Raw genomic sequence first — 26,370 nt, forward strand, 5'->3', positions numbered from 1 at the left:
GTAAATAAAAAAACAGTATCATGGCTTTACATGGAAAATAACCGTTACAAATGATTAAAACTAAAGTGGTTCATTTCTCCTTTGGGGAGCCCTGCCCCAGCTCCCTATGCGAGTTCTGTGAAGACCGAGCTCCGCAGCCAAGCTGCGGGACCTGCTCTGGCTGTACTTGGTAGTGTCAGGGAGGTGGGCCCACTGGGGATGGGCGAGGCAGGAGGAGTGGGAGCAGTGGTGGTCAGGCCTCAGCCTGTATCGTGGTGGTGGGGGCCTCCCAGCCAGGGGCTCTGTGAGCACCCTGCGTCGCTGCGGCACCTTGGCGTAGGCCCTTTAGAAAGTGAAGGTATGTATGCGGATGCTGGGCAAGACTGAGACCCGCCCTCTGCATTTGTAATAAAACTTGTTTTGGTGCCCAAAGACCAAGCAGTACAAGTGTCAGACTGTGGCATTGTGGACATCCATGAGACCCATAAGAGAGTTCTCTGGGCCGGGAGTGAGTTCTGTGAAGCTACGGGGCTCTGCTTTCTGTGTGGGAAAGGAGTGGTTCTCCCTCTGAGGGCCCCACCCACGCTCACCGCTCACCCCACTTAGAGCCCCTTAGAGCAGGTGGAAGAGTCAGCACGTGACCCTTTATTGACAGAGGCTGAGCATTACCAGCAGTCACCAGTTATCTGTTTTTACATTTTAATGCGAATGTTTACATGGCACCTCCTTGTCCCCACTGTTATTTTCATAGAGGTGACTTCTCAGCCACTCAGCCAGTGTTTCACTGCGGCACCTCGCTGACAGTCTCGCTGCACATTAGAGAACAGCAAAGACTTGTAAACAAAACAGCGACTAACAGCATCTCAGAGCCATGGGTGGGTGTCCCATTCAGGGAGAGCCCTCCTGGCTAATGCAGACTGAGCTGCCTCATGTCCTGGTGAGGCTGCAGCAGAGCAGTTGGTGCCTTTCTGAGAGGTGAAGGGTGCTCAGGTGTGTGAGAGCACTCGATTTTCCCTTCCTCTATGACTTACGGTTCACTGGTTAGCTAGTGAACTACAGATCGTAGCGTGGAGACACACCGCCACGTCCAAGGTAGATCAGGTGAGTGCATTCTGTCTCCAGGCTTCATTCCCCCCCCCAAAATGGCAGATTTATTGCAGGTTTACCTTGTAACTAAGATATTTCCTCCAAAGTGGCCTCTCCATTTGGCTTTTGTTGGACAACATCAAGAATTGTTTTTGGCTGTGGGACACAGGTGTGCAGAGAGGAGCCAGTGATAAGCTGGTCACCAGTGGCCCTTGGATATCGGAGTCCCACGGCCTGCAGTGAGTGTTTCTGGGTTGTGGTGGTTCTGTGTGAGCAGTGTGAAAATCAAGGAGGACTTGTAGTGAGGTTTCCTCAAGAGCCCCAAGGACGGGTGACCAGGGAAGTGTGACTGTCACTGAGGCACTGAAGAGACCATAGCAGTGTCTGACTGAGGTTTAGAAACAGCATGGCCTGTCCTTCTGCCCTCCGCGCCCTGGCTTCATGTTGTTCCTGGGAGGCACGCCACCTCGGGCTGTGTCCTTGAGGCTCTTCACACTGCACTGCTGAACTTCACATCCGACTGCTCCGTGCTGTCTGGGATGACCGCCTTCAGGGCAGCGTGACAGAAGCGATTCAGAGCTGGCAAGCTTGTTTTCTGTTCAATGTACAGCCTCAGCTTGTCCCTGAAGGTCTCCCCGAGAAAGCTGTAGATGAGGGGGTTCAGGCAGCTGTTGGAGAAAGCTGCGAGGTTGACAATGTGGCTGGTCAAGGGGTAGGCGTGGCGGAAGGACTGTGTGCAGGGTGCAGCCTCTGGCTGTGCCTGCTGCAGGAGGTGGACACTGATGAAGACGTTCTCTGGCAGCCAGCAGATGAAGAAGACGAGGACCACGGCCAGGATCATCCGCAGGGCCTTCTGCCTCCGCGGGCGCAGGCCCCGGTGCCTATGGGCCTTGACCAGCACACGCACTATGAGGGAGTAGCAGAGACCGATGATGGCAAAGGGGACCACAAACCCCAGGGTGACCTCTAGCCACTGGACCTCCTTGACGTCTGCAAAGCAGAAGCAGAGCTCCTCGGTGTGCTGCAGCTGGGCAGCGGTGAAGGGCACGAGGGTGGCGGAGACGGAGGCCATCCAGATGAGGCCACAGCTCAGCCTGGCGTGCTGCTTGGTGCGGAACAGGCCGGCGCGCATGGCTCTGGCCAGTGCGATGTAGCGGTCGAAGCTCATCCAGGTAAGGAAGAAGACACTGCTGTACATGTTGATCTGCAGGAAGAGGGACATGAAGGTGCACAGGACGGCGATGTCGTAGTACTGCTCGTCCAGGTTGAACACCTCGATCAGGGAGTCCGCCACCAGGATGAGGTCCGCCACTGCCAGGTTGATGAAGTATAGGTCGGGGATCGTCATCTTCTCACGGAAACTGATGTTTACCACTAGAATCAGGATGTTGCCCACAAAACCGATGGGGAAGAGGAAGATGGTGTACAGGCACGAGAGGAAGAGGCCAATCACGTACTGTTGGTGCTCGGAGAGGTCCCCGGTCTGGTTCCCAAGGGTGGTGCCGTGGAACGGGTGGGACAGGTTGGGTTCCAAAGCGGTGCTATTGTGGGCTGCGGGCTGCAGGGTGCCTGAGTAGAGCTCCATGCCAGAACCGTGGCCTCGGGCAGCCACATCCAGTCTCCACACTGTGCAGCGTTCAGGATTTGCCGAAAGGCTCACAGAAATCTGTTTTAAACAATGAACCCATCTTTACAAAGGAAGGTGGCTCTCCTTGATGTGAGCCAGACATTTGTAAGACAGGAAAGCACATCATAGGTTCGCGTGTGACAGTTTGGATTTGTTAACTCTCCGTCGACATCACCTTACGGGGTTAACTGGAGGCTGCCAGTGCGGTGGTCCTTTCCTGAGGGCGTCCGCTGTGTTCAAAGCGCACCTGTGCTGCTTCTCTCTGGGCACCTGGGAAGGTATGGGAGAGATTGAGTCTCATCGTATGGCCTTGCCTTCCAGCAAAGCCTGATGCCGCCGGCCAGGTCTCTGTAGTGTGTCCCACGAGTACTGGGCGGGGGACAGAACTTTGGGGTTTTATTATCTTGGAGAGACAGTTGTCACCGAGCGGAAGCAAAAGAGGCAGATGTGGAAAGTGTCCTGTGTTCCCTGCTCAGGACTCCCCTGGTTGCTGAGTCCAAGCTGGGCCGGGACCATGAGTCACCCTCGCAGGCCGGGTGACCTCCCCTAACGGTCAGATCCAGGCTCGTGAAGTCATATGGGCGCTGAGTATGGGAATCTTAGGAAAACTACTCCTTACTAGGAGAGGAAGTAAAACTTACTCCAGCAGCTGTTGGGAAGAGAGATGAGCTAGAAAGGAAAAGCTCAGTGTTTCTGAAAGTGGATCCAGAAAATGTCAGTTGTGGAAATTAAAGCAGAATCTTTTCTCTTACAATAAAATAGATAAAAGAAATTTAGCTTTTTTGCTAATGCTGGTACTAAGTTTGAGTGCTGAAAATAAAACTTTCTTTCATAACACAGAATGAAAGAGAATAAAGAATAAAATGGTCATCATTGATTTAGCAAATGGTTTTTAAAATTTTATTCAGTGTTGTAACAAATTGTTGTAAAGCCTAATATATTTTTGTAGTGGTGTTTGTCACCTAGAAACTGGGTAAAGAAAATCTCCTTCAGCGTCTCGTTTATGGCGGGATGGACGACTGGGCGAGGCTCGGCGGCTCTGCTGGGGGTGGAGGGGTTTCTTGTCGCTTGAGTCACTGTGTGCCTGGACGGTCTCTATGGAGTGGAGCAGGGTCCTCAACCGAGGGACCTTGGCAGTGTCTGGACACATTGGGGGTGTCACAACCTAGTGGGTAGGGGCCAGGGGTGCTGCTGCACACCCCGCATGGCACAGGACAGCCCTTCACCTCCCAGCAGAGAGTTATCTGGCCCCGTTGCCAGTAGTGCCGAACCTGGAGTAAACTGACTTGTCCCATGAAAATGGATTTGGGTGGTTTTTATTTTGGGAGTTTTCATTTTACCCTTTGAGATCATTAGGAATTATTTTGAAGTGTTGGAAAACCAGACTAGAGATTTATCGACCTATAGGTTAAAAATACTGTTTTACAAAAAAAAAAGAAAGAAAAAGATAAATCACTGCCTTCGTGTCCATCATTATTTTAAACGTATTCAATAACATTTGTTTAGCTGGGGTGGACACATTTGCTTTTATTAGCTATTTTGCATTCTTTAGTCATCTCTAGCAAATGATACCAATTTGAGCAGGTAAATGTCACTGTCCCCAGACTGTCTGTGATAGTATAAAGCCTCTGTGTTTAATCTCTTCTTAAACACTTCCCACAGTGCTTATTTTGCTCTTTACATGTGGGAATTCTAAAAAGTATTAGATTGCAGGTTTAGAGGAAAGTTAAGGGTGAGCAGAACCCTTAACATATGTTTGTTCTCTTACCCAAATTTGTTAAATAAACTCTGGGGAAAAACAGTTTAAAAATGAATCATTCATTTCTTTCCCTTGTATATGAGTCTTTTGATCCTTGACAAATGCTGTTATTTTCACAACAGTCTAATGAAAAGATACATGAACCTAGTGTAAGATTTCCTGCTGGCCCAGTATTCTCATTAATATTGACCATAAGTTTATAAATATAAAGGTGAACATTAAATAGTTTGATATCATTTTATTTTCAATTTCCACTGCTTGTTCAACATATGTAGAAAAATAAGAGCACATTTTTGTCAGATCTGTTAGATCTGTGTCTTTATAAAGAAATATTAATCCCTCTATGGCTCTTTGGGTTGTAAGAGGGACTAAGGTACTATAGTGCAAGGCAGAGCCGTGAACATCTTATATTTTGAAGTGAGACATATTCTTGCTTTAACAGAATACGACCGCACACTGTCGTGGCATTGTCAGTGTGCGCTGTGAAAGGTGCTCCAGGCAGGGCCCCTGCTGTGGTTGCGTGGAGACCACTGGAGCTGCCCGGTGTTTCTCACTGGACAGTGGTCTGTACCTTGAGTTTTGGAAACTGGATAAACACCTCAGAGGGTGAGGTGTTGATCCACGTCTGTCCCCTGTGCCGTAGCAGGGCTGCAACCCAGGTGAGACACCTCCGCCCATCTGTCCCAGGGGCTGAGCACTGGGCTTACCTGTGGGCAGACTCTGCATGTCCCTCGGAGCCTCCTTGGCCCTCGCTGTCAGGCTGGAGGTGGTCTTGCAGGTGGAGCACCGTCCTGCAGGTGGAATCCAACCTCTGGAATGATGCTGAGCAGGAGTGAGAAAAAGAAAAGAGACCCCGCCCTGGGGAGCGCTGGTGGGGACGGTTCCCCCAAGGAAGCTCCTGCCTAGCCTGCAGCCCCCTTGGCACCAGGCTTTATAGGCTTCCCAGGCCCGCTCTGGCCCTGGACTGGCTCTCAGGACTGGCTGGGCTGAGCTTCCTTTTAAGGCTAGCATTAACCACTTTTTTGCTGGCCTTTTTTCTCCCATGCTTTGGTAATGAGCTCAGTCCCACCAGACATTTTTATGGAAGTTTCCACTTTCACTGCTTTTCTTCACCCATTGATATAAACTTTTTTTTTTTAAAGTTTGAGGGGATTATACTGTTTATCCTTTAGATAATAACCTATCATTGTTTGTTGAAACAAGCAATATTCTTGCCTATTTTAGCAACTGACTTTAAAACCAAACACTAAATTTTGTAAGTTAACACAGTACCATGTGAATAATACATAGAGAATTTAACTTACAAATTTCACAAAGACATTTGCAGAGAGAAATTTAAAGCCAAGAAATAGCAGGCATTTTTGACAAGTAAATTAGGAACCTAAGTACAGGTTGAGCCATTCCTAATCCTGAAATCTGAAATATTCAAAATTTGAAATTTTTTGAGCACCATGATGCCACAAATAGAATATTCCACACCTGACCTCATGTGACATATCACAGTCAAAATGCAGTCCAAACTTTGTTTTGTGCATGAAATTATTAAACATACTGTGTATAAAATTGCCTTCAGGCTGTGTGTGAGAGGTATATGTGAAACATAAATGAATCTTGTGTTCAGACTTGGACCCCATCCCCAAGATACCTCATTATGCATTTGAAAATATTTCAAAATCCGAAAAAGTCTGAAATCCAAAACACTCTGGTCCCAGCATTTTGGATAAGGGATGTTCCACTTGTAGTTTTTCTCTAGGTGTCAGCTGTGTCTCAGCGCAGTGGCTGTCCCAATCCACCTGTCTCACGGGTGTCGGTAATTGGCTGAAGAGGCCTCTCCCCCTGACATTGTTGCCGATTTGCTGACCTTGTGTGGCCAGCGGATAAAGTCCCCACGTTCCCAGTGTCTGAGCAGCCGTGTTTGGGCTGCCCTCTCGAAGTGCCCCACCTGCTGGCAGTTAGAATTCTGCCGCGGCTCTGGAGAGCGGCGCAACCCCAGGGAGGGCTGGGAAGGGCCCGGCGCCTGCTGGTTGGGTCCACTGTGAGGACTTCAGGCACCTCGGGCCCTGGCTGCTCAGGCCAGCCATGGGGTCTTCACAGAAATTAAATTACAGTTGATCGCATTTATACTTTCTTCTTGGTATCTTTTTGCCTTTTTAATTTTGTGAAGCTGTGAGATTGAACTCTCAGTGTTCTTTTGAACACTGAGTCTGAATAACACAGATCGTCGCAGCCTGAGGGGCTTTGTGGAAGCTGCATGTGCTCTTCCCGCAGGAGAGCTGGCCGCAGGCTGGAGGGAGTGGCGGTGTCCACGAGGCCGGCCGGCCGCACACGGCCCCTTTCTATTCTGCTATGAGTTTGTTGTACGTGAGCCTCAGGCCTTCTGTGTGATGACGATTAAAAATCTCTTTCAAATACATATTTTAGGAAATATACACACTTTTAAACAGTGCTGTGTTAAATTTTTTATGGAAAAATACTAACATTCAGGGTTCCTTCTGGCTGTAGAACTTCTATGACTTTAATATGTTAGGTTTTTTTATTTGAATGATGAAGAGCTGATTTGTACTTAGACATTTTTTGACCAGCTGTGAAGTCAAGGTGACTTCAACATTAAAAATGCCTGAGACACCATTTTGAAAGATGTGAGTCATGAGAAAGTACAACTTCCTCTTAGGTTAAATAAATAAATAAAATAAAAATCCAAACCTTGAAATAGCCAAGGCATGTCACTTAAAAATAGCTGCTCCTTACTCGAGAAAACCCACAGCTCATGGCTTTGCCGCTTGTCCCAGGGGTTGAGGAAGTGCTTCAGACTGTCTCGGGGTTCCTGAACACGCCACTTGCACACCTTTGCAGCCGAGGTGAATTTGCTTTGGGGTGGTCGAGTAGCTGATGCTCTTTGATCTTCTGCTTAAGGTGTAGAATCAGATAGCTGAATTGGGGCTAAAAGGTCTTAGAACCTTCTTAAAACACTCAATGGTTAAGTGACTTGTCAACCATCATGCAACTAGTTAGCATAAGGGACAGCACCCAGACTGCAGGAAGTTCAGTCCCTGAGACCTCGTTAATGCTTTCGTGGGTAAGGGGATGAGAGGAGTCTGTGGAATTTTTGTCAAGCATAAAGACCTTTTGTTGATTTTAAAACCTGACATTTAACGAATGTTCCTGTGTGCTGAGCCCTGTGCCTGGTGCCGTGTGCACATTGTCTCGGGTGACTCTCCTTCAGCGCCTCTGGGGCAGGGGCTGTCATTCCCCTCCTCCACTGCTGCAGAACTGACCAGGGAGGGAAGCCTCACAGCTGGCAGCATGGATCCGGGACTGGCCGGCTCTGGGGCTTCGGGCTTGGCTCCTCACACCAAAGGTGTTCCATGTTAACGGTCATCTTCAAATGTACTTGTGTCATGGTCAAATGTGTTGTCTTTATGAATGTTTTAAAAAGTGAAAATATTTTCCTGTCTATCCCCAGCGTAGGGTAAATGGAGGGAACTTCAAAAGGAATCCAGCCTGATCGTTCCTCATTGCGTTACATTTGCAAATGCATCCAAATACTGGATAATGCATATAGCACAAAAACGCCAATAAAACATGGCAGTTTGTTCTTGGCTTCAGAAGTCTGCCCAAGTGAAATGCCACAGAGGAACTGCCCCCACCACCACAGCTGAGAAGCCCCAGGGCTGGGGTGCCTTCCTGGCGTCCTCTCCTTCCACCGTCTTGTCTTGTCCTCGTCCTCACCCCCAGTTCCCTTCTGTGATGTGGAATAGTCCCACCACCTCCCCCAGGAATGGGCGTCATCAGGGTCTCGTCCTTGGGTCCTCTGTCCCTGCTCTCAGCAGTGGAGCTGCAGGTGAGATGCAGGTCATGACCCAACGCACCCAGCCTTCGACAGCCCCAGCCTGGTTCTGTTTCCCCCTACCACTACTGGGCCATTGAGTTACCCTTTCTGGGACTGCGACGTGGGGATGCAGGGGATTGTTGTGTTTACAAATCTAGGTGGTTCTGTAAAATACCAAATTACCCCTGACCGTCTGCTTTCTTAGGGTGGGGCTTTCTCTTCGTACCCCCTTGCTGCTGCTGCTTTTCATAGGCGGTGGCCCTGGGCAGGGGTGGAGCCGTTTGCCTGTGATGCACCACAGTTATCTTGGCTCGTGTGTCCCTGGGTGCTCACTAGGAAGACAGCATGTCGTCAGAAGTGTTCATAGGATTACTTGCGGGATCTGGTTTACAGCGGAAACACCCGGCTTTGTGAGTGAGAAGTTTTAGAGATAACGTGTGTTGGAAAACACGACCTGAGGCTTGGAGAAATACGCCGTGTGTTTCACATGCAACGTTTTATCATTTTCCCTGATGATCCATAGTCAAGGGCAGCAGAGAGCTCCTTCCCACACCTGTAGGGCACTGCTGGTGTCACCCCCTCTGTGTCATGCTTCACAGAATGTTTTCAGATATTTGATCCTCACAACAGTCTGGAGCGTTCAGCAAGGCACGTGCCAGTAACCCCCTTTTATAAAGAAAGACCAGGTCTCAGAGAGGCCGGGGGAGGCTCTGTGCAGGCAGGAGTACCATCCTTGGCCTGGTGAGGAAATGGTGCACACCCACAGTGACTTCCTCTCTCCCGATTCCTTCAGAATCACCCAGGATATTGGCTCATGCCAACGGTGGAACCTTTGTTTCTGGGCGTGTGTCTGCTGGGCCTGGAACCGTGCAGTGAGGGGCAGGTGCCTCCCTCCCTGTGGGCCCAGCCCTGAGACCCAGCTGTCACCTGAGCTGGTAGAAGTGGGTGCGTCTTGGTGCAGGCAACCTGGCCCTGTTTGTTGTAGGAGGTGAGATCCCGGGCGCAGCTGTGAGTGTGCATACCACCCACCACAGCATGCTGAACACAGGTGCCACCTCCGTCATCTGATGCTCTGTCCTAGAGAGTCGATCCCAGCAGTCATACCTTCTAGCCTTTTCCATCATGAGAAGGCACTTAGCGTGCTCAGAGACCATCACAGCTGCTCAGCCCTTCAGTACAACATCTGCCCCCCAGCATTAAGAGCAGGTCAGCCACTCTAAGGGAGCAGTGCCGGTGGTTGTGGTGGTGTTGACTTTGGGACAGCTGGGCTCTTCTTGGTGGCAGGGAGCATTATGGGTATTTTTCTCCAGTTCTTTGGGAGTGGTGTACCAGTGGCAGCCAGGACCCGGTGCGTGTAGCTTACACAAGGTGAGCAGGCTGGTGCACGTGGGCTCTCCCAGAAGGAGAGACTGAGGACCTGGGTCCTTGCACTAGCCCAGCCTTCTGCAGCCCCCAGACGAGTCTTCAGGGAGCCCCAGGAGAGATTCAGGCCACAGTGGCTTCTCCCCACCCCCAGTTCTGATTTTATCTATTTAAAGTTAAGATTTCATGGACTCTTTCTCTGGATAAAAGTATCCGCTTGCTGCTAGAACCACATTCCTAGAAGTTTTCTTTTTTTTCTTTTGGCTCTAGATTTTTCTCTTGGCTTTAGATGCAGAAAGCTCCTTGTTCTCAGTTTGTGTCCAGAGGGTTGCAAGAAGTGGGGTGAGTGGCAAGCGCTGGACACAGAGGAGCAGGGTCACCGGGTGACAGCCCCGCCCCACAGGGCCAACCCAGGGCCTCGGCAGGGCCTGGGGTCCTTCCACGCTCTAGCATTTGGCTTCCCCATCCCCTGCTCCAGTCAGAGCAGGACTTTTTTTAATGTTTCACGTGTTGGGCCCCCTTATAAGTGTTTGTTTAAAGAAAGGATCCTACTATGAGAAAGAAAGGGTTTGAGAACCACCAATGTACATTTTTGTGGTTGGATTTCTAAAGTTATTCCTTTAGCTGAGCTACTTAGAAACAGTGTAATTGAATTCTCCAGGCTCATCAGGAATCTCTTTCCCGAGGGGTAGAACCAGCCTTTTCATGGAGCCCTGAGCACGCATGAACTTCCAGTCACCTCATCTGGTTCTAAAACTAACAAGCTTTGGCATCTATTGTGGTGTCTTTATAAATCAGTTTAGATGCTTCCACTTCTGGCCATGAGTGCATAATGTAAGTGAACTTGCACTCCTGTCACAAGCCATTAAAACTGGATAAATTATAGGAAACAACTGTTTTCAGGCCTCAGGACAACAGGCGGGGCAGACGTGACCTCTGAGACGAGGGAAGCCCGAGGGGGTGAGGCCCTGTGCTCACCCGGCTTCCTGCTGAGGCGCCTGTGGTCCACGGCACAAGTTGGGAGTTCCAACCTGGCCAGGCTGAGGGGACAGAGTCTAGATTTCTGGGAGGCCGAGGGAGCTGGAATTGTTAGGATACAGTCCTGGGAGATGAGGCACCACATAGGGAAAGAGCCCCAGAAATCTGAAGAGCAGTTACTGGGATCTTTGGCTGCATCTGTGAATGCGTAGTATGAAAATTCATAGGCCCGTCCGGGAATAGCTGATGGCAGCTACAAGCCGAATGACTCCCAGAGTTTATATCATGCTCCAGCCAGAGCACGGAGACATCTTTGAGCAGGTGTGACAATTGGTGGAGACCCCAGAAAGGGCACACTCTAGTGTTCAGGTGAAACTAGCCCTGGAGGTTGGGCCTCTCTAGACCCTCATTAACAAAGCTACAAGGCAGCTCTCAAAGGAATCATGCCCATCCGCAAGTAAACTGCCTGCCAGAGTACACTGCAGTTTTCTTTAAAGGCAGGCAGTAAAATTCAAGCACTCGATAAGGAAAACTGACAGTGTCCAGCGTCTAATCAAAGTGACTGTGTCGTGTGAGGAAGACACCGTAGCTTCCCAGCTGGTGCTGTTTATCCTTGCCTGGTCATTCCGGGGAAGGGACACTTTCCCTTCCATCCTCTCCCAGCTTAGTTTATTGTGTGTCTTCCCTGCTGAACTCCCCCGGGGGCTGTGAGCAGCCCTCACTCCTGCACATGGGTCATGTTGAGGGTTTGTGAATATAAATGAGTAGATGAGGAGGGAGAAATAGATGGGTGGGGGGTTGAGAAAGCATTTAAAAATTTTAATAGTATATTACAGAAGTTACTTAACTGTATAAGAGCCAAGCTCTTTTTCTCCTGAAGAAATAAAGCAAATATATAAACATTGAAAAGATAAACTCACAAAAGAGATGCTTTTATTCCTTAGTTTGCAGACTAACACTAAAATAGTCATTAAAGTTAAAAGCTATTGAAGGTGCAGATTTCATAAAGCCGGAGAGACACCTTTCCCTTGCATGTCTCTTTATTCAACCAAGAAAATATTGATATAAATCCAGCAAGCGATGAATGTAAATTTTGGAATTAGGGGAATTACTGTATCTTAGATTTTTATATTTCATATGTTACTAGCCTTTCTCTAAACAATGTCAGATAGAATAGACAGGGCTTTTAAAACATAGCACTTTTTACTGACCTGTCTAGAAGTGTCGTCTGTCTACCAGGTCACAGTGGAGCAAAAACTGCCTCGGGATGTCATCACTGGATTTATACCAGTTATTTTAGTGCTTTTAAGCTTGTGGTTAATATTCTCAGAGTTCCGATTTTAATGATGAATTTTTAAAAGACAAAACTTCTTTGTTTTTAGCAAGATTTATGTTCAACTCTCTGGCAGAGTTGAAGGCTGACCAGCTACAGCTGTTCAGGACCAGATTATAAAACCGGTGGTCCCCGACTCATGATGGCTTGACTTATGATTTTCAGTGTTACAACAATATGTGTTTGATAGAAACTATTTCACATACCTCTACATCATTGCTTTTCACTTTCATTACAGTACTCAAATTACATGAGCTATTCAACACTTTATTATAAAATGGGCTTGTGTTAGGTCATTTTGCCTAACACAATAGGCTAATGTGAGTGAGCACATTTAAAGTAGGCCAGGCTGAGCAGGGATGGTTGTAGGTTAGGTGTATTAGATGCATTTCAACTACGGTGCTTTCAACTTACCATGGGTGTAGCAGGACATAGCCCCATCGAAAGTCAAAGAGCATTTGTGTGGCCATAAGTTTATTTGAATGTCTTTATTTTCAAGATTGCTTTTTTTTGTCATTTGGTTGAGGTAAGGGTAGAGAAAGATACCAACGAGTAGACAGACTGATCATGGAATTCCCTGATGACAACTGAGACCCTTTTTGCCCAGATCACGTCTGTGTTTGTGGCCGGCTTTCCCTTCCCCTGAGCTGCATCCTTGGCTTGCAGGTTTCCTTTAGGTGTGATTGTTGGTTTGGGCTAAGTTCCCAGACTGCTTTCACATAAATTGAGTTGAATGCCAGAAAGCTGATTTTTAATTAGCACCTTCCAAATGGTCATATCCTCTCCCTTGGATCTTTCCAAGTAGATTGGAGTTTCAGCAAAGGAGTAATGCTTCCTAAATATCAGGAAGATTTTCCCACTTGCCCGTGGGGCTTGTGTCCAGCAGTCAGGGCCTCGGACTCAACTCCCTGCTATTTTCAAAGAGACGCTGCTGTCTGCCTTCCCCCTCTGTGCCTTCGGATGACACGCAGAACAGGGTAGCCAGAGAGTTCACACAGCTCTCCCCACACGGCCAGTTCTGCAAGATTCATGGGGTGCTCAGCCCTCGGGGAGCCACAGTCCCTCTGTGGTGTCAGCCTGGCCCACTGGAGGAAGGTGATGTTGCAGGAGAGTCAGCCAGCAGTGTCAGGGGCACCACCACCTCAGCAGAGGCCACTTCCCGGGGAGGAGCCACCAGGCCAGTCCGACAGTGAACAGGGCAGAGGACCAGCTGAGGACAAGGGCCCAGGCCAAACCTTGCAATTTTATACTTGGGCCAAGTGGGCAGCAAGTCCGCCTGGCACATCGTGGTTCTGGGCAGCCCCCTAGATGTGCCCAGCAGGGCCATCCCTGCTAGAGCACTGCAGAAGGCACAGCCCAGAATGTCAGCTAAGCCACCTCGGGCCTCTGGGTTGCCTTAGTCCTGTGAGCAGACAGAACGAGGTGCCAGGCCACCTGCACATACGGAGCACTGAGTGGCAGATGTTGGCGAGGAAAGAGAGGACCCACAGCACAGATGGGCTGTGGGCATCTGGCAATAGCGTCACCAGGACGTGGGTGACCACGAGGCCTGAGAGGGGCACGTCCAGGGCCCCAGCCGGGTGCAGCCCCATCAGAAGGCAGTCAAGTGGAAGAGTCCAGTCACTAGGCTTGTGCAGACAGAGAAGAGCCACACAGATGTGTGCACACCTGGAGACATGCTCTGTGAAGCTGTGACGCCCTCAGCAGCCCGGGGCACGCAGCCCAGGTACTGCATCCAGAGCGTGTCGTGCAGCCCATCTGTGGGAAAAGCACATGGCGTAACACACGAGGGGCTCGCTCATCAAGGGAGTCAGTGCTTGCTGAGGGGACAGTGTTTTCCCAAGAGGGCCCCTAACTTTCAGCCTCTGCTGGGGACAGGGAGCCCGAGCCAGTAAGTTAGGGGTGGGACCTGGGGACCCCGAGGTTAGGGTGCAGGCTGCTCTCCGGGCCACACCATCTGTGTCACTGGAAGCACGTTCAGAAGGAGGATGTCTGGGCCTAGTCCCGGGAATTGCTGTTTTCACAGCCTCCCTCCCCAGGGGTCCTGAGGCTCACCCTGGGCCCACTAGAGGGCAGGTGCTGGGGTGGGGACGAGGATCCCAGCACCCTCGCTCCTCCCCTCGCTGCTCCAAACTAAAGCGCGTTCTTTGTTGCAGGCACGTCTGGATGCGCTCTGTTGAGAGCTGTGGGCCCCACTGTGATAGCCTCTGGGCAGCAGTGTTTCTCTCGCCAAAGAGGAGTTTGGTGAATGATTTTCAGGGAATGGGGTTCTGGGAGTTACAACTGAGTCCATCCAGTGCTTCCTGCTTTTCTGGGTGAGGCCTCTGCCCCTGTGGGAGTTGTTGTCTGGAGTCTGCATTGCTTGGGAGCAGAGGTGACTATGTATTTGCAATCTGCCTTTGGGGCCCAGAGAGATTCTGAGAAAGTCTAACCCATTCCATCCTCTCTTAGGGAACTCTCACTGCTCTTCAGGCTCTTGGCGCTAGCTCCCTGGGCTTGTCACACCCCTGCCCTTTCAGCTGGAATCCTTCCGTCACAGCGGAGCTGTAAATTCCTGGGTAGGGCTTTGGACAGCAATGCTGAGGGACTCTGAGCTCTATGAGTCCACCTTCTGTCACTGAAATAATTTTGTTTCCATACAAATGTCCCCTCCCTCCCTTCACATTTTACCTAAATAGTAGATGAGGTTGGGAGATAGTATTGCTATTTATTGAAAGGACATTGAAGGCAATAAAACTGGGAACAACTTTAATGGATGCTTGAAGGTGGGCCTGGCTCCACAGCCAGCTTCATTTTACCTGTGGGGCGGCCACAGCGCCAGGAGGGCTGCTGGTCTGGACAGGGCTCAGGCCCCTGCTGTTCCTTGCTGATGGGCCAGGCCAGCAGCTGCACAGCGTGACCGCAGGCTGCAGATGTGAAGCTCAGCGCAAAAGCCAACGAACAGCCAGTTTTCTCCTGACATAGCAACTACAGTAGTGTGCTTTGTGTCTCCAGACCTTGCTGTTCGTTTGGAAACGTGTTTGTTATATACGCAGGCTGTTGTGTAGTACCTGGAATCTTTGTGTACACAGGTTTGTTACTCACTTTTTCCACTCGATATATCATAGATACCTTTCTGTGCCTATGTATGTATGTGTCTGTCTCATTTGTCCGACAGCCACATGATATTCTATAGACTAAACGGCACATAGCAAAGTCTCTGATTAAACTCTTAACAGTAATCAATAGTTCCCTCCTCTGGGACAATATAAGGACCATTAGGTCGGGTGCAGTGGCTCACGCCTGTAGTCCCAGCATTTTGGGAGGCTGAGGCGGGAAGCTTGCTTGAGGCCAGGAGTCCGAAGCTGCAGTGAGCCATGATCTCGCCACTGTGCCCCAGCCTGGGCGACAGAGCGAGACCTCCTCTCTTTTTTTTTTTTTTTTTTTTTTTGAGACAGAGTCTCACTCTGTTGCCCAGGCTAGAGTGAGTGCCGTGGCATCAGCCTAGCTCACAGCAACCTCAAACTCCTGAGCTCAAGCGATCCTCCTGTCTCAGCCTCCCGAGTAGCTGGGACTACAGGCATGCACCACCATGCCCGGCTAATTTTTTCTATATATATTTTTAGCTGTCCATATAATTTCTTTCTATTTTTAGTAGAGATGGGGTCTCGCTCTTGCTCAGGCTGGTCTCGAACTCCTGAGCTCAAACGATCCGCCCACCTCGGCCTCCCAGAGTGCTAGGATTACAGGCATGAGCCACCGCGCCCGGCAGAGACCTCATCTCTTAAAAAAAAATAGACATACAAATATATAGACTTACATATTGTAACCTCAGGAAATCCTCCCCCGAAATTATATAATAGTGTTCTGCATTGTAATTCGGTCTAATTTTTCAACACCCATAAATGCATGAGTGTTTCATATAATCAGTATTTAGGGGTGACCATGTGCAGCCTACTCTTGGTTTTCATCTCCTCTTGCAATTCAGATCTTCCACGGAGAATAATTTTCCTTCTACCTTAGGTGGATTGTTCGAATTTTCTTCAGTGAAAATCCTGTAGTTTTTGCTAGTGCTGAAAACTCACTCTTTGCATGTCTAAAACTTGATAGTTTTCTGGGGTTAGGATTGTACAGTGGCCTTTGTTCATCCCACTTGGGGTTCACTGGGCTGCTTAAATCTGTGGTTTAGTTATTTTCATCAGTTATGGAAAATCCTTAGCTTCATGTTTTCAAATACCACGTCTGTCTCCCCCTGCCCTTTCCTTTTAGGGACCCTGATCAAATGTTGGGTAGTTTCACTGAGTAGTTTCTTCACACCTGTCTTGCAGGTCACCTTTTTTATGTTTAGCTGTGACCAACCTGCTCCTAAAAACTTACATCCTTTAGTTTTTAAATTCAATTTTTGTGTTTCTTATTTCTGGAGATTCTATTTCAGTCTTTTAAAAATCTGACACTTTTATAGGTTCCCATTCCTTGAAGATACCTTCAAACTTATCTTTTAATTTCTTTATGTTTAGAAATAATTTGTAAATGAGAGTGATTTACTCCAAAGAATACTTGCTTTGCTCCTATGAGGCCCCTGGGCTCCCCAGTGCCTGAGCAACAGGCCCATGCAGCCCCGAGGCCGGCCTGGCGGTGCCCCTGCGAGATGCCCACTCCTGCGGCCCGGCCCCTCTGTGGCCGTGGCACTGGCGCAGGCCCTGCGCTGTCAGCACAGGTGTGGCCATTCTGCCAAGTGCCCTCTCCACAGCGCCGTCCCTTCTGTTCTGCCTGGTGGCACCTTATTATCTTAGCATCTTTTGATTATTTTGCTTTTAGAGGGCTGTCCACCCCCCCCCCCCCGGGGTTTTAAAAAAATCTTTTTTTTTTTTTTTTAACTGATTTTTCAGTATTGCATGGGTTAATCTGGGTATATGCAGGCTGTTGTGTAGTACCTGGAACTACATTCCAGGAGCCCACCATTCCAGAAACGGGAGGTCCAGGGGCAGGGCTCTGCCTGGGTCGGTGGGCTCAGGTGGTGAGTGTGTGGCAGGCAACCTGAGGCTCACAGCCTGCCCCTCACCACCGAGGAGCCCATTTAGCAGGCCCCCGACTGCTCCTTTTCCAGTCTTGTTGGCTTCCTTGTTTTTAATTTTTATTTATTTATTTGTTAATTTTGAGACAGGGTCTTGCTCTTTCGCCCAGGCTGGAGTGCAGTAGCATCATCTTAGCTAACCACAGCCTCCAACTCCTGGGCTCAAGTGATCCTCCTGCCTCAGCCTCCCAAGTAGCTGGCACTACAGGCATGTGCCATCACACTCTGTTTAAAAATTTTTTGTAGAGATGGGGGTCTCACTATTGCCCAGGCTGGTCTTGAACTCCTGGCCTCCCAAAGTGCTGGGATTACAGGCATGAGCCACCGTGCCCAGGCTCACCTCATTTTTAGATTGGGAATGAGCACAGTGCCTCCTCAAAGGAACTCCAGGGCCACGGGAGGGCCACATGGAAGTGCTGCACCAGTGTTGGCTCCTTGCAGTTAGCTCGGTGCTTGCTGTATCTGGCGCCCAGGGAACTGCACCTCTCACGGGCCTGCAGTTCACCCCACAGGCCTGAGCGAGGACTTGGCTCCGCACCATCTCCAGGCGTGTTTCTGGCCTTTTTGGTTTGAAGAGATATAACACTGAATTGGGCAGTTTGCTGTCCACCGGAGGCTTAAGGTGACGAATGATCGCCAGGACTCTGAGGGGCATGGAAATTAAGAATAGTGATGGGACTGAGAGGAAGTGATGTGCAATGTTTGTTTAATAAAGGCAAATTGGAAAGAAGATCTTTTCAACATCGACCGCAGGCCAGAAAACAGCATTAGGCTGTCAGATGTCTGATCTCCGTAGCCGGTCAGCATCTGGGGCATATGGTGTGGACGGCATGTGTTGGTCGTGTGGGTGGCGATGTTTGGGGACATCTGCCATCCTTCCTCCGGTGCTGCCCGGCTGCGGCAGTCTGCTCTGCTGGGTGGTGTGGTTGTGGCTGGGCCCCGGGTCACCCAACAGCGGGGGAGGAAGGCACGTGTGGTACCTTGAGAGGCCTTGAGAGCATACCCTGGACTCTCCACCTGATAGAGGAGGCTATTCACTGCTTTTTGCCTTTTTTTGAGCTTTTCTCCAGAAAAAGAGTGGACCTGAGTCAGGAGGAAAGAAGCTTTAGCTTTTAGCCACCTTCTCATCTTCCCTGTGCCATGTGTGGTCTGGGCGAGAGGCTGGGGCCCCGGGTCCCTACCGGAGTATGCTTGGGTGGTTACCCGACTCCTGGGGCTCAGTTTCCCCACCTGTGTGGCAGATACCAGACAACCACTTCCTGGCTGGGGGGCACTAAAGGAGAGGAGGGGACCCTGCGCACAGGTGGGCACAGGGCAGAGGCGGCCTCCTGCCTGCACTTGAAGCCTGGGGATGCCCAAGCTGACAGGGTTGCACGAAGGCTTTTGTTGTGATCCTGTCACCCCAGCCTCCTTGAGGAAAGGGCAGGTTCACAGACCCAGGTGCCATGGGGACAAAGACAGGCTCACCTGACAGTGGGACCTAGGAAAGAGGGGTCCTCACAGTCGATGTCAGCAGCTCTCCCGAGTTCCTGGTCTTGGCAGGGCCAGTCTGGTGAAGAGTAGGTGGCTCATTCAGCTTTACCCCTCCCAGTCTGGGAGCACTAATCCACCACCCCTGTGCACCTGTGGAGCTGTGTTGCCCTGGTATCCGCAGCTGGACCCTCTGTGGCCCTGGGTGACATCACAGTCGGGAGGGCCCAAGCCCTCCTTGGGAGCCTGGGTTTGGTCTGCCACCTAGTCTTCCCCACCACTCTCGTTTTACCTGAAAAGATAAGATGACAAAACTCGAAGACGCTTTCCCTGGAGTGGTCACAATTCCAGTCCCTCCCCTCCTGCCCCGGCCCCCTCACATCCTGAGCTACTTTCTCACCTTGACAAGCTCTCACCTCTCCCATGCCCCCCCACATTACTCCCAGAGACAGTGTGTGAGAGATAGTAGGACTGCGCAGGGGTGGGACGGGCCTGGCTCTCCGAGTTAAGACTGTGGCTCACAGTTGCTGTGTCTTGAGTGCCTGCCGTGTGCCAGGCACCTTCCAAAGTGCTTTATGTTTAACTCACTTGAGCTGCACAGTTTTCCAGACGGGCAGGTACAGTGGTAACCCCAAGGGCTTACGGGGACTGAGCCTGCACAGTTCAGTTTTCTAGATGGGCAGGTACAGCTGTAACCCCAAGGGCTGGGGAGACTGAAATACAGAGAGATGAGGTAGTTTGGCCTGGTCACCATGGTCAGTGATGTCATCAAGATCTGAACCTTGATGGTTTGGCAGAAAACCTGTACTTTTTTGATGGTCATTTGTAAGAATTTACGTATGGTAAGGGGTACCTTTTGGTGTACACCGAGTAAGCATCTAATCATGTGACCACCACCACATGCAGCGTAAGGAACGGTTCCTTGGTGGCCGGCTCCTCCCCCTACCACTGGTGGCCACTTGCTCCTGTGATGTTGACTTTCCAGACTGTCGTGTGGTGGGATCTGCACACACGGGGCCTTTGATCTGGCTTTTTTACGTATCGTGATGCATTTGAGATCCACTCGTGATGTTGCCTGTTCCAAATGGTCATTACTTTTTATTGCTAAGCAGCATTAGACTGTGTAAATGTACCAAAGATTGTTTATTCATTCACTGTTTGAGTGACATTTAGGTTCTTTCTGGGTTTTGGCTGTTGTAAAGCTGTTTTAAATATTTGCATATGGTTTTTTACAAGAGCATAAATTTTCTTTTTTCAAGAGCGACTCCCTGAGAGTGGCTGCTGCTCTCAGGGTGAGAGTGTGCCTAACTCTGCACAAGCTGCCGCTGTCCCAGCCAGAACCTGCACTTCACCTCTAGCAGAAGCAAAGGTTCTTACTGAGTCCCAGAATTCCCTGGGAAGAGGGATCAACCCCCTTGGTTTGTTTTGGTGGCCAGTTCAGGCCAAAAACCAGGGGCTTCTGGGACTCTCCCCAGAGCCGAACAGAGGGCTGCCAAGGTCAGGTTGTGGGGCCCTTTGGGAGCTCCCCCAAGGCCAGAGCCTTGAGAATTTTGTGTTCTTTACGGCAGCATTTGGCTGTGGCTCCTTAAATAGTCCCTCAGAACGGTCCTAGGAAGCATGGGCCCCAGCTTCCCCAGAGCTGCTTCCCCAGAGCTAGTGCCAGCGACCCTGCAGCCCCCGCCCCAGCAATGAGGGTTAGTGTTTCCTGAAGGCCCAGGAGGAAGTCAGCCTGGTGCTCCTCCCTCCGGCCGCCTGGAGGGGCATCCAGCTGGTGGTCCCTGCCCTCTGCCGGCGTCTGGAGGGGCTGCCTTCGCGCTGCCTTCTGTTACGCATCTATGTTTTATGGAGTTGAGAGTTTACGTCCATTGGGAGTTCTGCAAATTCCAGTCAGCACGTCGGCTTATTGAATGTTTTCCATGCTGCTTCCATTTTTAACGGATAAGTAATCATCATGGTGCTGTGACAATAGTTGAGTAAACCCTTATCCCTAATGTGGACATTTCAGTTGTTTCTGAACTTTAGCTTTTATAAACACATTCTGATCCTGTGCTTGTTTTACAGATCATTCCAAATGGCTCACAGGTTGTTTTTCTGTGCAAAAGCAGCATAAACCTTTGAGGTCAGGGTTCTCTTATGTGATTTGGCAGTGTCCCTGCAGGCAGGCAGCACAGCAGAGAAGCAGTGCTCAGCATGGCCCAGGCATGGGACCACCTGGAGATCTGCCAGCTCACTGTCACCTGGCACCGCCACGGCCCTTGGGCCTGTCCCGTGGGCCTGTTGGTCTCAGATTTGAATTGTTTGGGAGTTGTAATTTTAGACTTCATCATGTAAAAGTCTCACTCAGAACATAGCTTTGGCTCAGAGTATCAAGGCCTGTGAAGATGTGTCCTGTTAATCAAATGGTGGAGGATGGGCAGGAGTGGTGGTACCAGACACGGGGCAGGACACTGGGGAAGCAGAGCCTCTTGCGCTGCCTTTGTGACGGAGCTGCCCTGGAGAGCCAGGTTCCGTGAGTGTGTCCATCCTAGTCTCCTCTGGGAGCCGAGCAGCCTGATGAGTCACTGTGCCTGCTCTGCGCACACGCTGGTGGGGTCCTGCCTGGCCAGCTCGTCATGGAGGTACAGCCACTTGAGAGGGCCTCAGGACTGACGTCAGGGTGGCATCGGGGAGCCAGCCCGGGGGCCACCAGCTTGGCCCTGGACCCTTGGGTCTGGGGTGGTGCAGGAAGCTCTCACCATGACAGTGGGCAGCGTAGACCCTACCTGCCTGAGAGTCAGCCCAAGCAGCTCCCCCTTTCCTGCCCTTCCTTTCTCTCCCTCCTGGTGCTCCTAAGACTGTCCAATTCCAGGAGCTGTTTTGAATGTCTTTTTTGGGTATTGGGGAGAACCTCACTGAAGTACTACCTAAGAATTAAAAAGGTTTCATTTTGCTCTGAGTCTTCCAAAGAAAGCACATGCACCTCCTCTCTCATAGCCACAGACATGTGAACACACATGCACACGCATGCACATGTACACCTGGGCACACACTGGCATGCGTGCACACACACCCACACCCCCTGAGAGAGCGAGCTCCTCCTGGTCTGTGTGTGCTGGGGCCTTCTAGGGGGTCAAACCGTGGGCCTGGCTGCTGCAGGCAGCTCCTTACTGGCAGGGGACCTGCCTGGCTGTCCCTGCAGCCTTTGTGGGCACATCCTGCTTTCTGCGTGCGCAGGGAGGCCCAGGACATGAGTGGGCGGACTAAACCCTCCTGTGAGGACAGACTAGGGTGCTGGGCCTTCCTTCGAGAAACCCGAACATTTCCCAGGCGTCCCTTTCCCTCCTCAGCAGCTGGGTGTTCAAGGAAGGGATGAAGGGGGTGCTCTTTGCTTTTTGTTTTTATTCAAGACCCATTTTTTAACCCCACCATGAGAAGCATTATCACTGTGCTGACTGCTCTGAGTAGAGAGGAGAGTTGAGCCAGCAGGAGAGGACAGACATCTTGGTCTGAAAATGGTCGTTTCTGTCCCACTGGAGCCTGGCCCCACGTTTGCCCAGTGCTAGCTGGATATAGCATCTCTTCCCAAAGCAGAGCCTTGGAGCAAAGCTGTCCCCTGGTAGAGGCCACTCTGTGGGAACCAGGCAACACATGCCTAGAAGGCGCCTGGCCCTGCAGGCCGGAACAGACACCATCCCTGTTGTCATGGGCCATGTGCGGCCAAAGCCCACCAGAAGCTCCTGGGGCTGGATAGCTGGGGTGGCTCCCTGGTTGCAGGGAGGGAGGGCATACACCCTGGGGAGCCACAGCATCTCGTAGGGGGCGGGAGAAAACCTGTGTAGGATTTGGGGCCAGGGTGGGTGATTTGGAGGAGGGTCCCAGGAAGCAGGGATTTGCTCGACATCCAACACACTAAGTCATTCTGTGTTTGGGGAGCTGAGTGAATCTTATCTGTAGGGGGAGGTGTGGGGAGTAAAGCCGTGATTGGTGAAGTGCCGTCGCTCATTGTAGGGAAGGCCTTCTGTGGTCTCCCTTTCCAGTGGGCTCAGAGACCCTCATTTGGTGTCGATGTCTGTGAGGTTGTTGACAGGGTGTGAGGCCCAGCTGGCTCCAGCCTTTTTCCTTCCCTCACGGTCATAACCATGGCCCTGGCTCTCTGCAGTCATTGCAGCCCTCAAGGCAAGTCTGTCCATCCTGCAGAAGTCAGCCTCGTCAGATCAGGTGTGGGCAGCACGAGAGCCTGGCCTGGGCTGCGGGTGTGAGTGTCTAGGTCCCTTGCAGAGCAGGGCCACTCTCCTCTACAGGCCACTGGCAGGAGTGGACATTGGATTGAGTGCCAGGGCTGTGTGTGGGTGCCCTCCCCTCCACAGGTCTCCCCTGCTTCCGCTGGCCCTTGTTGGTGGGTCGGTCATTCACTCAGGGGCCTCGATGGAGCCCTGAGCTGAGGTGGGGTTGGGGAACACCATGCAGGGCTCCTGAGGCACCTGGCCACAGCCGAGTGAGCGAGCTGGAGGCTTGGCTCTGCATCAGGAGGACCTCAGCCTCTGTCCACAGCAAGCACCGCCTGGCCCCAGCCAGCCAGTGGCCGCTTTGCCCAGCTGTGAGGCATCTGCAGCATCTGCGAGAAGGTGGAGCCCAGGTCTTCAGGTCAGAGGCCTGTGGTCCCAGGCAGACCCACAAGCCCCTTGGAGCGTACTAGCGGTACATCATCACGGAGCATCTTGATGAAGATGTGAAATGAGGCAGGCACGAGGTCTCGCCTGTGGTCACAAGCATGGGCCACGGGAGCGTCACATTGGACTCTGCCCTGAGCACAGAGCCCACCTTGTGCAGGGCTAGCGGGGGCCCTGCTTGCTTTGAGAGTCGAACCCCAGTCCCCAGGGGGTTCATTCCCCGCTGCTGTTAGAGGAACTGATGTGTCTGGGCCCCTGCCGGGCCCTCTGCAGTTGGTCGAAAGAGCCCGCCATTTTCAGTTTCATGCCCTGTGAAAACATACACGTTCCAGATGTGCCTGCTGTGAAACGTTCATTGTATTCTGCCAGATCAGCCTCTCCACGTTCCTACTCTGCGATGAAAGCCCAGCAGTAGTGACGTATCTGGCAGCTCAATCAACACCCTGATGTGTTTCCTGACCGTCCACAAACCTTTCCCAGCTCTGTCTTCAGGGGACAGACCGTAGCCACTGTTAATCCTTCCTTAATGAGGACAACCTGGGCAAGCTGCTCCATCATGTCCAATTCCAAATGCTAGAAAAATAAATTGTATTTTCTTTTATTTAACGGAACCACCTGTATTATAAAGAAACTTTGGTTTTTAGAGAGAAACTTCCCACAGCTATGAAGTCGCTCCAGCCTCTCGGCCAGCTTAAACTCTGCCCTGACTCTGGGGTACCCAGAGAGGGGTCAGAAACAGCGGAGGTTGGTGGGCAGCTGTTTCCCAGAGAAAGTACACACAGCACTCAACTGTGCCAAGGCCCATGCCTGCTGCAGTGCGAGCTCAGCCCCATCTGTCTCGCCCTCCTCCAGCTCTGTGCTCCCCAAAACAGGCCCAGAAACCTGCAGTTCCGTGCATCACTCAAACCACACACTGCGTTTTAAACAGCATCTATTGCGGCCAAGTGTTCCTGTAGGGAGTCAGTTCAGTACTAGGGAAGAGGTGACATGCAGCGTGTGCCTGTGCTCTGGGCACCTGAGGGCTTCCAGCAGTTTCCCTGCAGGTCTGTGCTAGTGCATTCACAAATCAGCCCCTCCCAGAAAGCAGGCAATGTTTGCATCTTAATAGGACCTAAAATCCCACCCGAGAACCAAGAAAAAGTGCTCACACCTGTGTAAGCCAAGAGCATTTTCCCTAGAGCCTTGCTACACGGTCCTGAGCTACAGGGCCGGGGGTTGCGGCCCTCTGCCCCCAACAGGTTGAGCCAGAGGAACAGCAGAGCTCTGGCCTGGATGTCAGGTGATCTGTGTCCTGCACAGCAGAGGACCCCCTTCATCACTTTGCAGCCTGTGCCCGGAACTTCAGGACGTGCCCCCCTAGCTGTTCAGGGTCACTGTGGGGTCTTCAGAACCCCTCTCTCCTGGCTTTGCCAAGGAGCCTGAGGCACTGGGTGAAGAAGAGCCCCAGGCTGAGCCCCAAATTCCCGAAGGGAGAATTCCCCTGCCCTACCGAGGAAAAGGTCTTGGAAATTAATCAGAGACCAGCTTGCTTTCTTCATAGCCTCCCTAGGGCCAGCACTGCTGGACGTAGACACGGGTTCTTTGCACTGTTCCCCTTGGTGTTCGTGCCCCTTTTATGAAGCTTGCCCCAAGTTAGGTGGACCCTCGGGGACACAGAGCCAGCCCACCTGCAGTCGCTGGCACACCCAGGGAAAAGCCCAGGTAGCCGCAGGAGGACTGGGCAGCTCCCAAGCTGCCTGGGGGGCTCACACGTGCCCCCATCTCGGGATCCCTAGACAAGTGCAGGCTGTTCTGAAAACCATTCACGGGGAAGGCCAAGCCCAGGACCCAGGGGTATTCACTCGGGGCCAGGCACATGGGGCTGATAGTCAGGAACCAACGACTCTGGGGAGGGGGCAGAATGTGGGTTCCTGGAACTACCGAAGGCCCCAGGATGGCTGCCACTGGTGCCCACAGAAGAGATTTTGGGTCAAGGGAGAAACCGCAGACTGCAGGTCCCACTCAGTCTGTGGGACCCATTTCCTAACGCCCTGGCCCTGCTCAGAGCCTGTGGAGGGGCCACATCCCGCCTGCACACTCATGTGGGGGGAGGCCGTACCTAAGGAACCACAGCCGGCCCAACCCCTTCCCTCCTCCAGCATCGTCAGCATCTAGTCCAAGCCCCTGGTCGCAAGTGGACTTCACAGGTCACCAGAAGGGATGGCCAGGGATGGGGTTCCTTATGCTGGGACACTTTGTGGGGAGGGAAGGGCTGTCCCCCCTCTCAAGACATTACTTTGCCCCTTGCTCATTTGTCCCCTCAGCACAGCCCTGTTCTGGCATTTGTGGGCCAAAGATAGGCCCTGAACCACATCGCACCCAATGCTGAGCAGAGTGTAGGGTGTCTTGTAGGAGCCTAGCTTAATGCTAAAATCTTACAGCTCATACTGTGGCTGTGCTTTTATGCAAACGGCTTAGAAATCATAGGCATTTTTCCACAAAAACCTGCTTACCTGTGGCCAGGGGAAATCCTGGTGGAGGCGGTGGTTTTTCTGGGTGGGTGCCTGCCCCAACCACCTTGTCAGCTTGTTCAGGAACTCAAGCAGGGTATGCCACTCTTTGCTCTTCAGGAGCTGGTTTGGGGTGAAAGCCGTAGTAGGAAATCATTGAATTGTGTCCGTTAACTTTGATCCTTAAGGCAGGAGCAGGGTTTCCTCTGCTGGGCCTCAAGGCTGTGCTGGGCAGCCACTGCTGATCTGCCTGGAACGTGCGGGGCCTTAGACGGCCGCTAGAGGAGCGCCAGAGCCTCAGAGGCTGGGCCATGTGTTTAACCCTGAAGACAGCTCTGCATCACGCGTCACCCTGCCTGTAGCTTGAGAACCAGGCACTTTTGGTTCTATAGCATTTGCTCACAGAGCTGATGGTGGGCGGGCCCTGGAGAGAGCCTCTGGGTGGGTGGTTTTAAGATATTCCTGCTCCTTTCTCACGAAACATGGAGACATAATCTGCACACAGTGAAGTGCACAGACCTCAAGTGTCCAGTTTGGTGAATTTTGACAGGTGCACACACCTGTGTAATCAGCACCCCATGCAAAGACTGTTTCCATCATTCTAGAAAGTTTCCCCCGGCCCCGCCCTGCTCCACCGCCTGCCCTATGCTCTGTCATGTGTAGGCGTCTGTAGCATGTGCTTGTTTGTGTCTGGCTGCGTCTGCTCACACTGTGCTTTGAGGTCCACGTGTGTTGTTGCATGTGTGGTGGTCACTC

General features: G+C 51.4%; 2 protein-coding genes across 3 annotated transcripts in view; one reads left to right on the plus strand and one right to left on the minus strand.

The window, feature by feature from the left end:
- The window catches only part of C14H7orf50 (chromosome 14 C7orf50 homolog), a 123,340-nt gene that overhangs the window by 47,735 nt on the left and 49,235 nt on the right, over positions 1–26,370 (plus strand). The gene's annotated exons all lie outside the window — the stretch shown is intronic.
- Positions 1,153–24,886, minus strand: GPER1 (G protein-coupled estrogen receptor 1). Its single transcript, XM_069486657.1, has 7 exons — positions 24,793–24,886; positions 14,752–14,859; positions 13,622–13,711; positions 13,398–13,502; positions 5,159–5,273; positions 1,560–2,753; positions 1,153–1,330 (listed from the first exon to the last, which is right to left on the minus strand). The coding sequence occupies exons 1-7, from the start codon at positions 24,884–24,886 to the stop codon at positions 1,153–1,155; spliced, it is 1,884 nt and encodes a 627-aa protein (XP_069342758.1).

The sequence above is a fragment of the Eulemur rufifrons genome, chromosome 14 (assembly GCF_041146395.1).
Source record: "Eulemur rufifrons isolate Redbay chromosome 14, OSU_ERuf_1, whole genome shotgun sequence".
NCBI classification, from domain to species: Eukaryota; Metazoa; Chordata; class Mammalia; order Primates; family Lemuridae; genus Eulemur; species Eulemur rufifrons.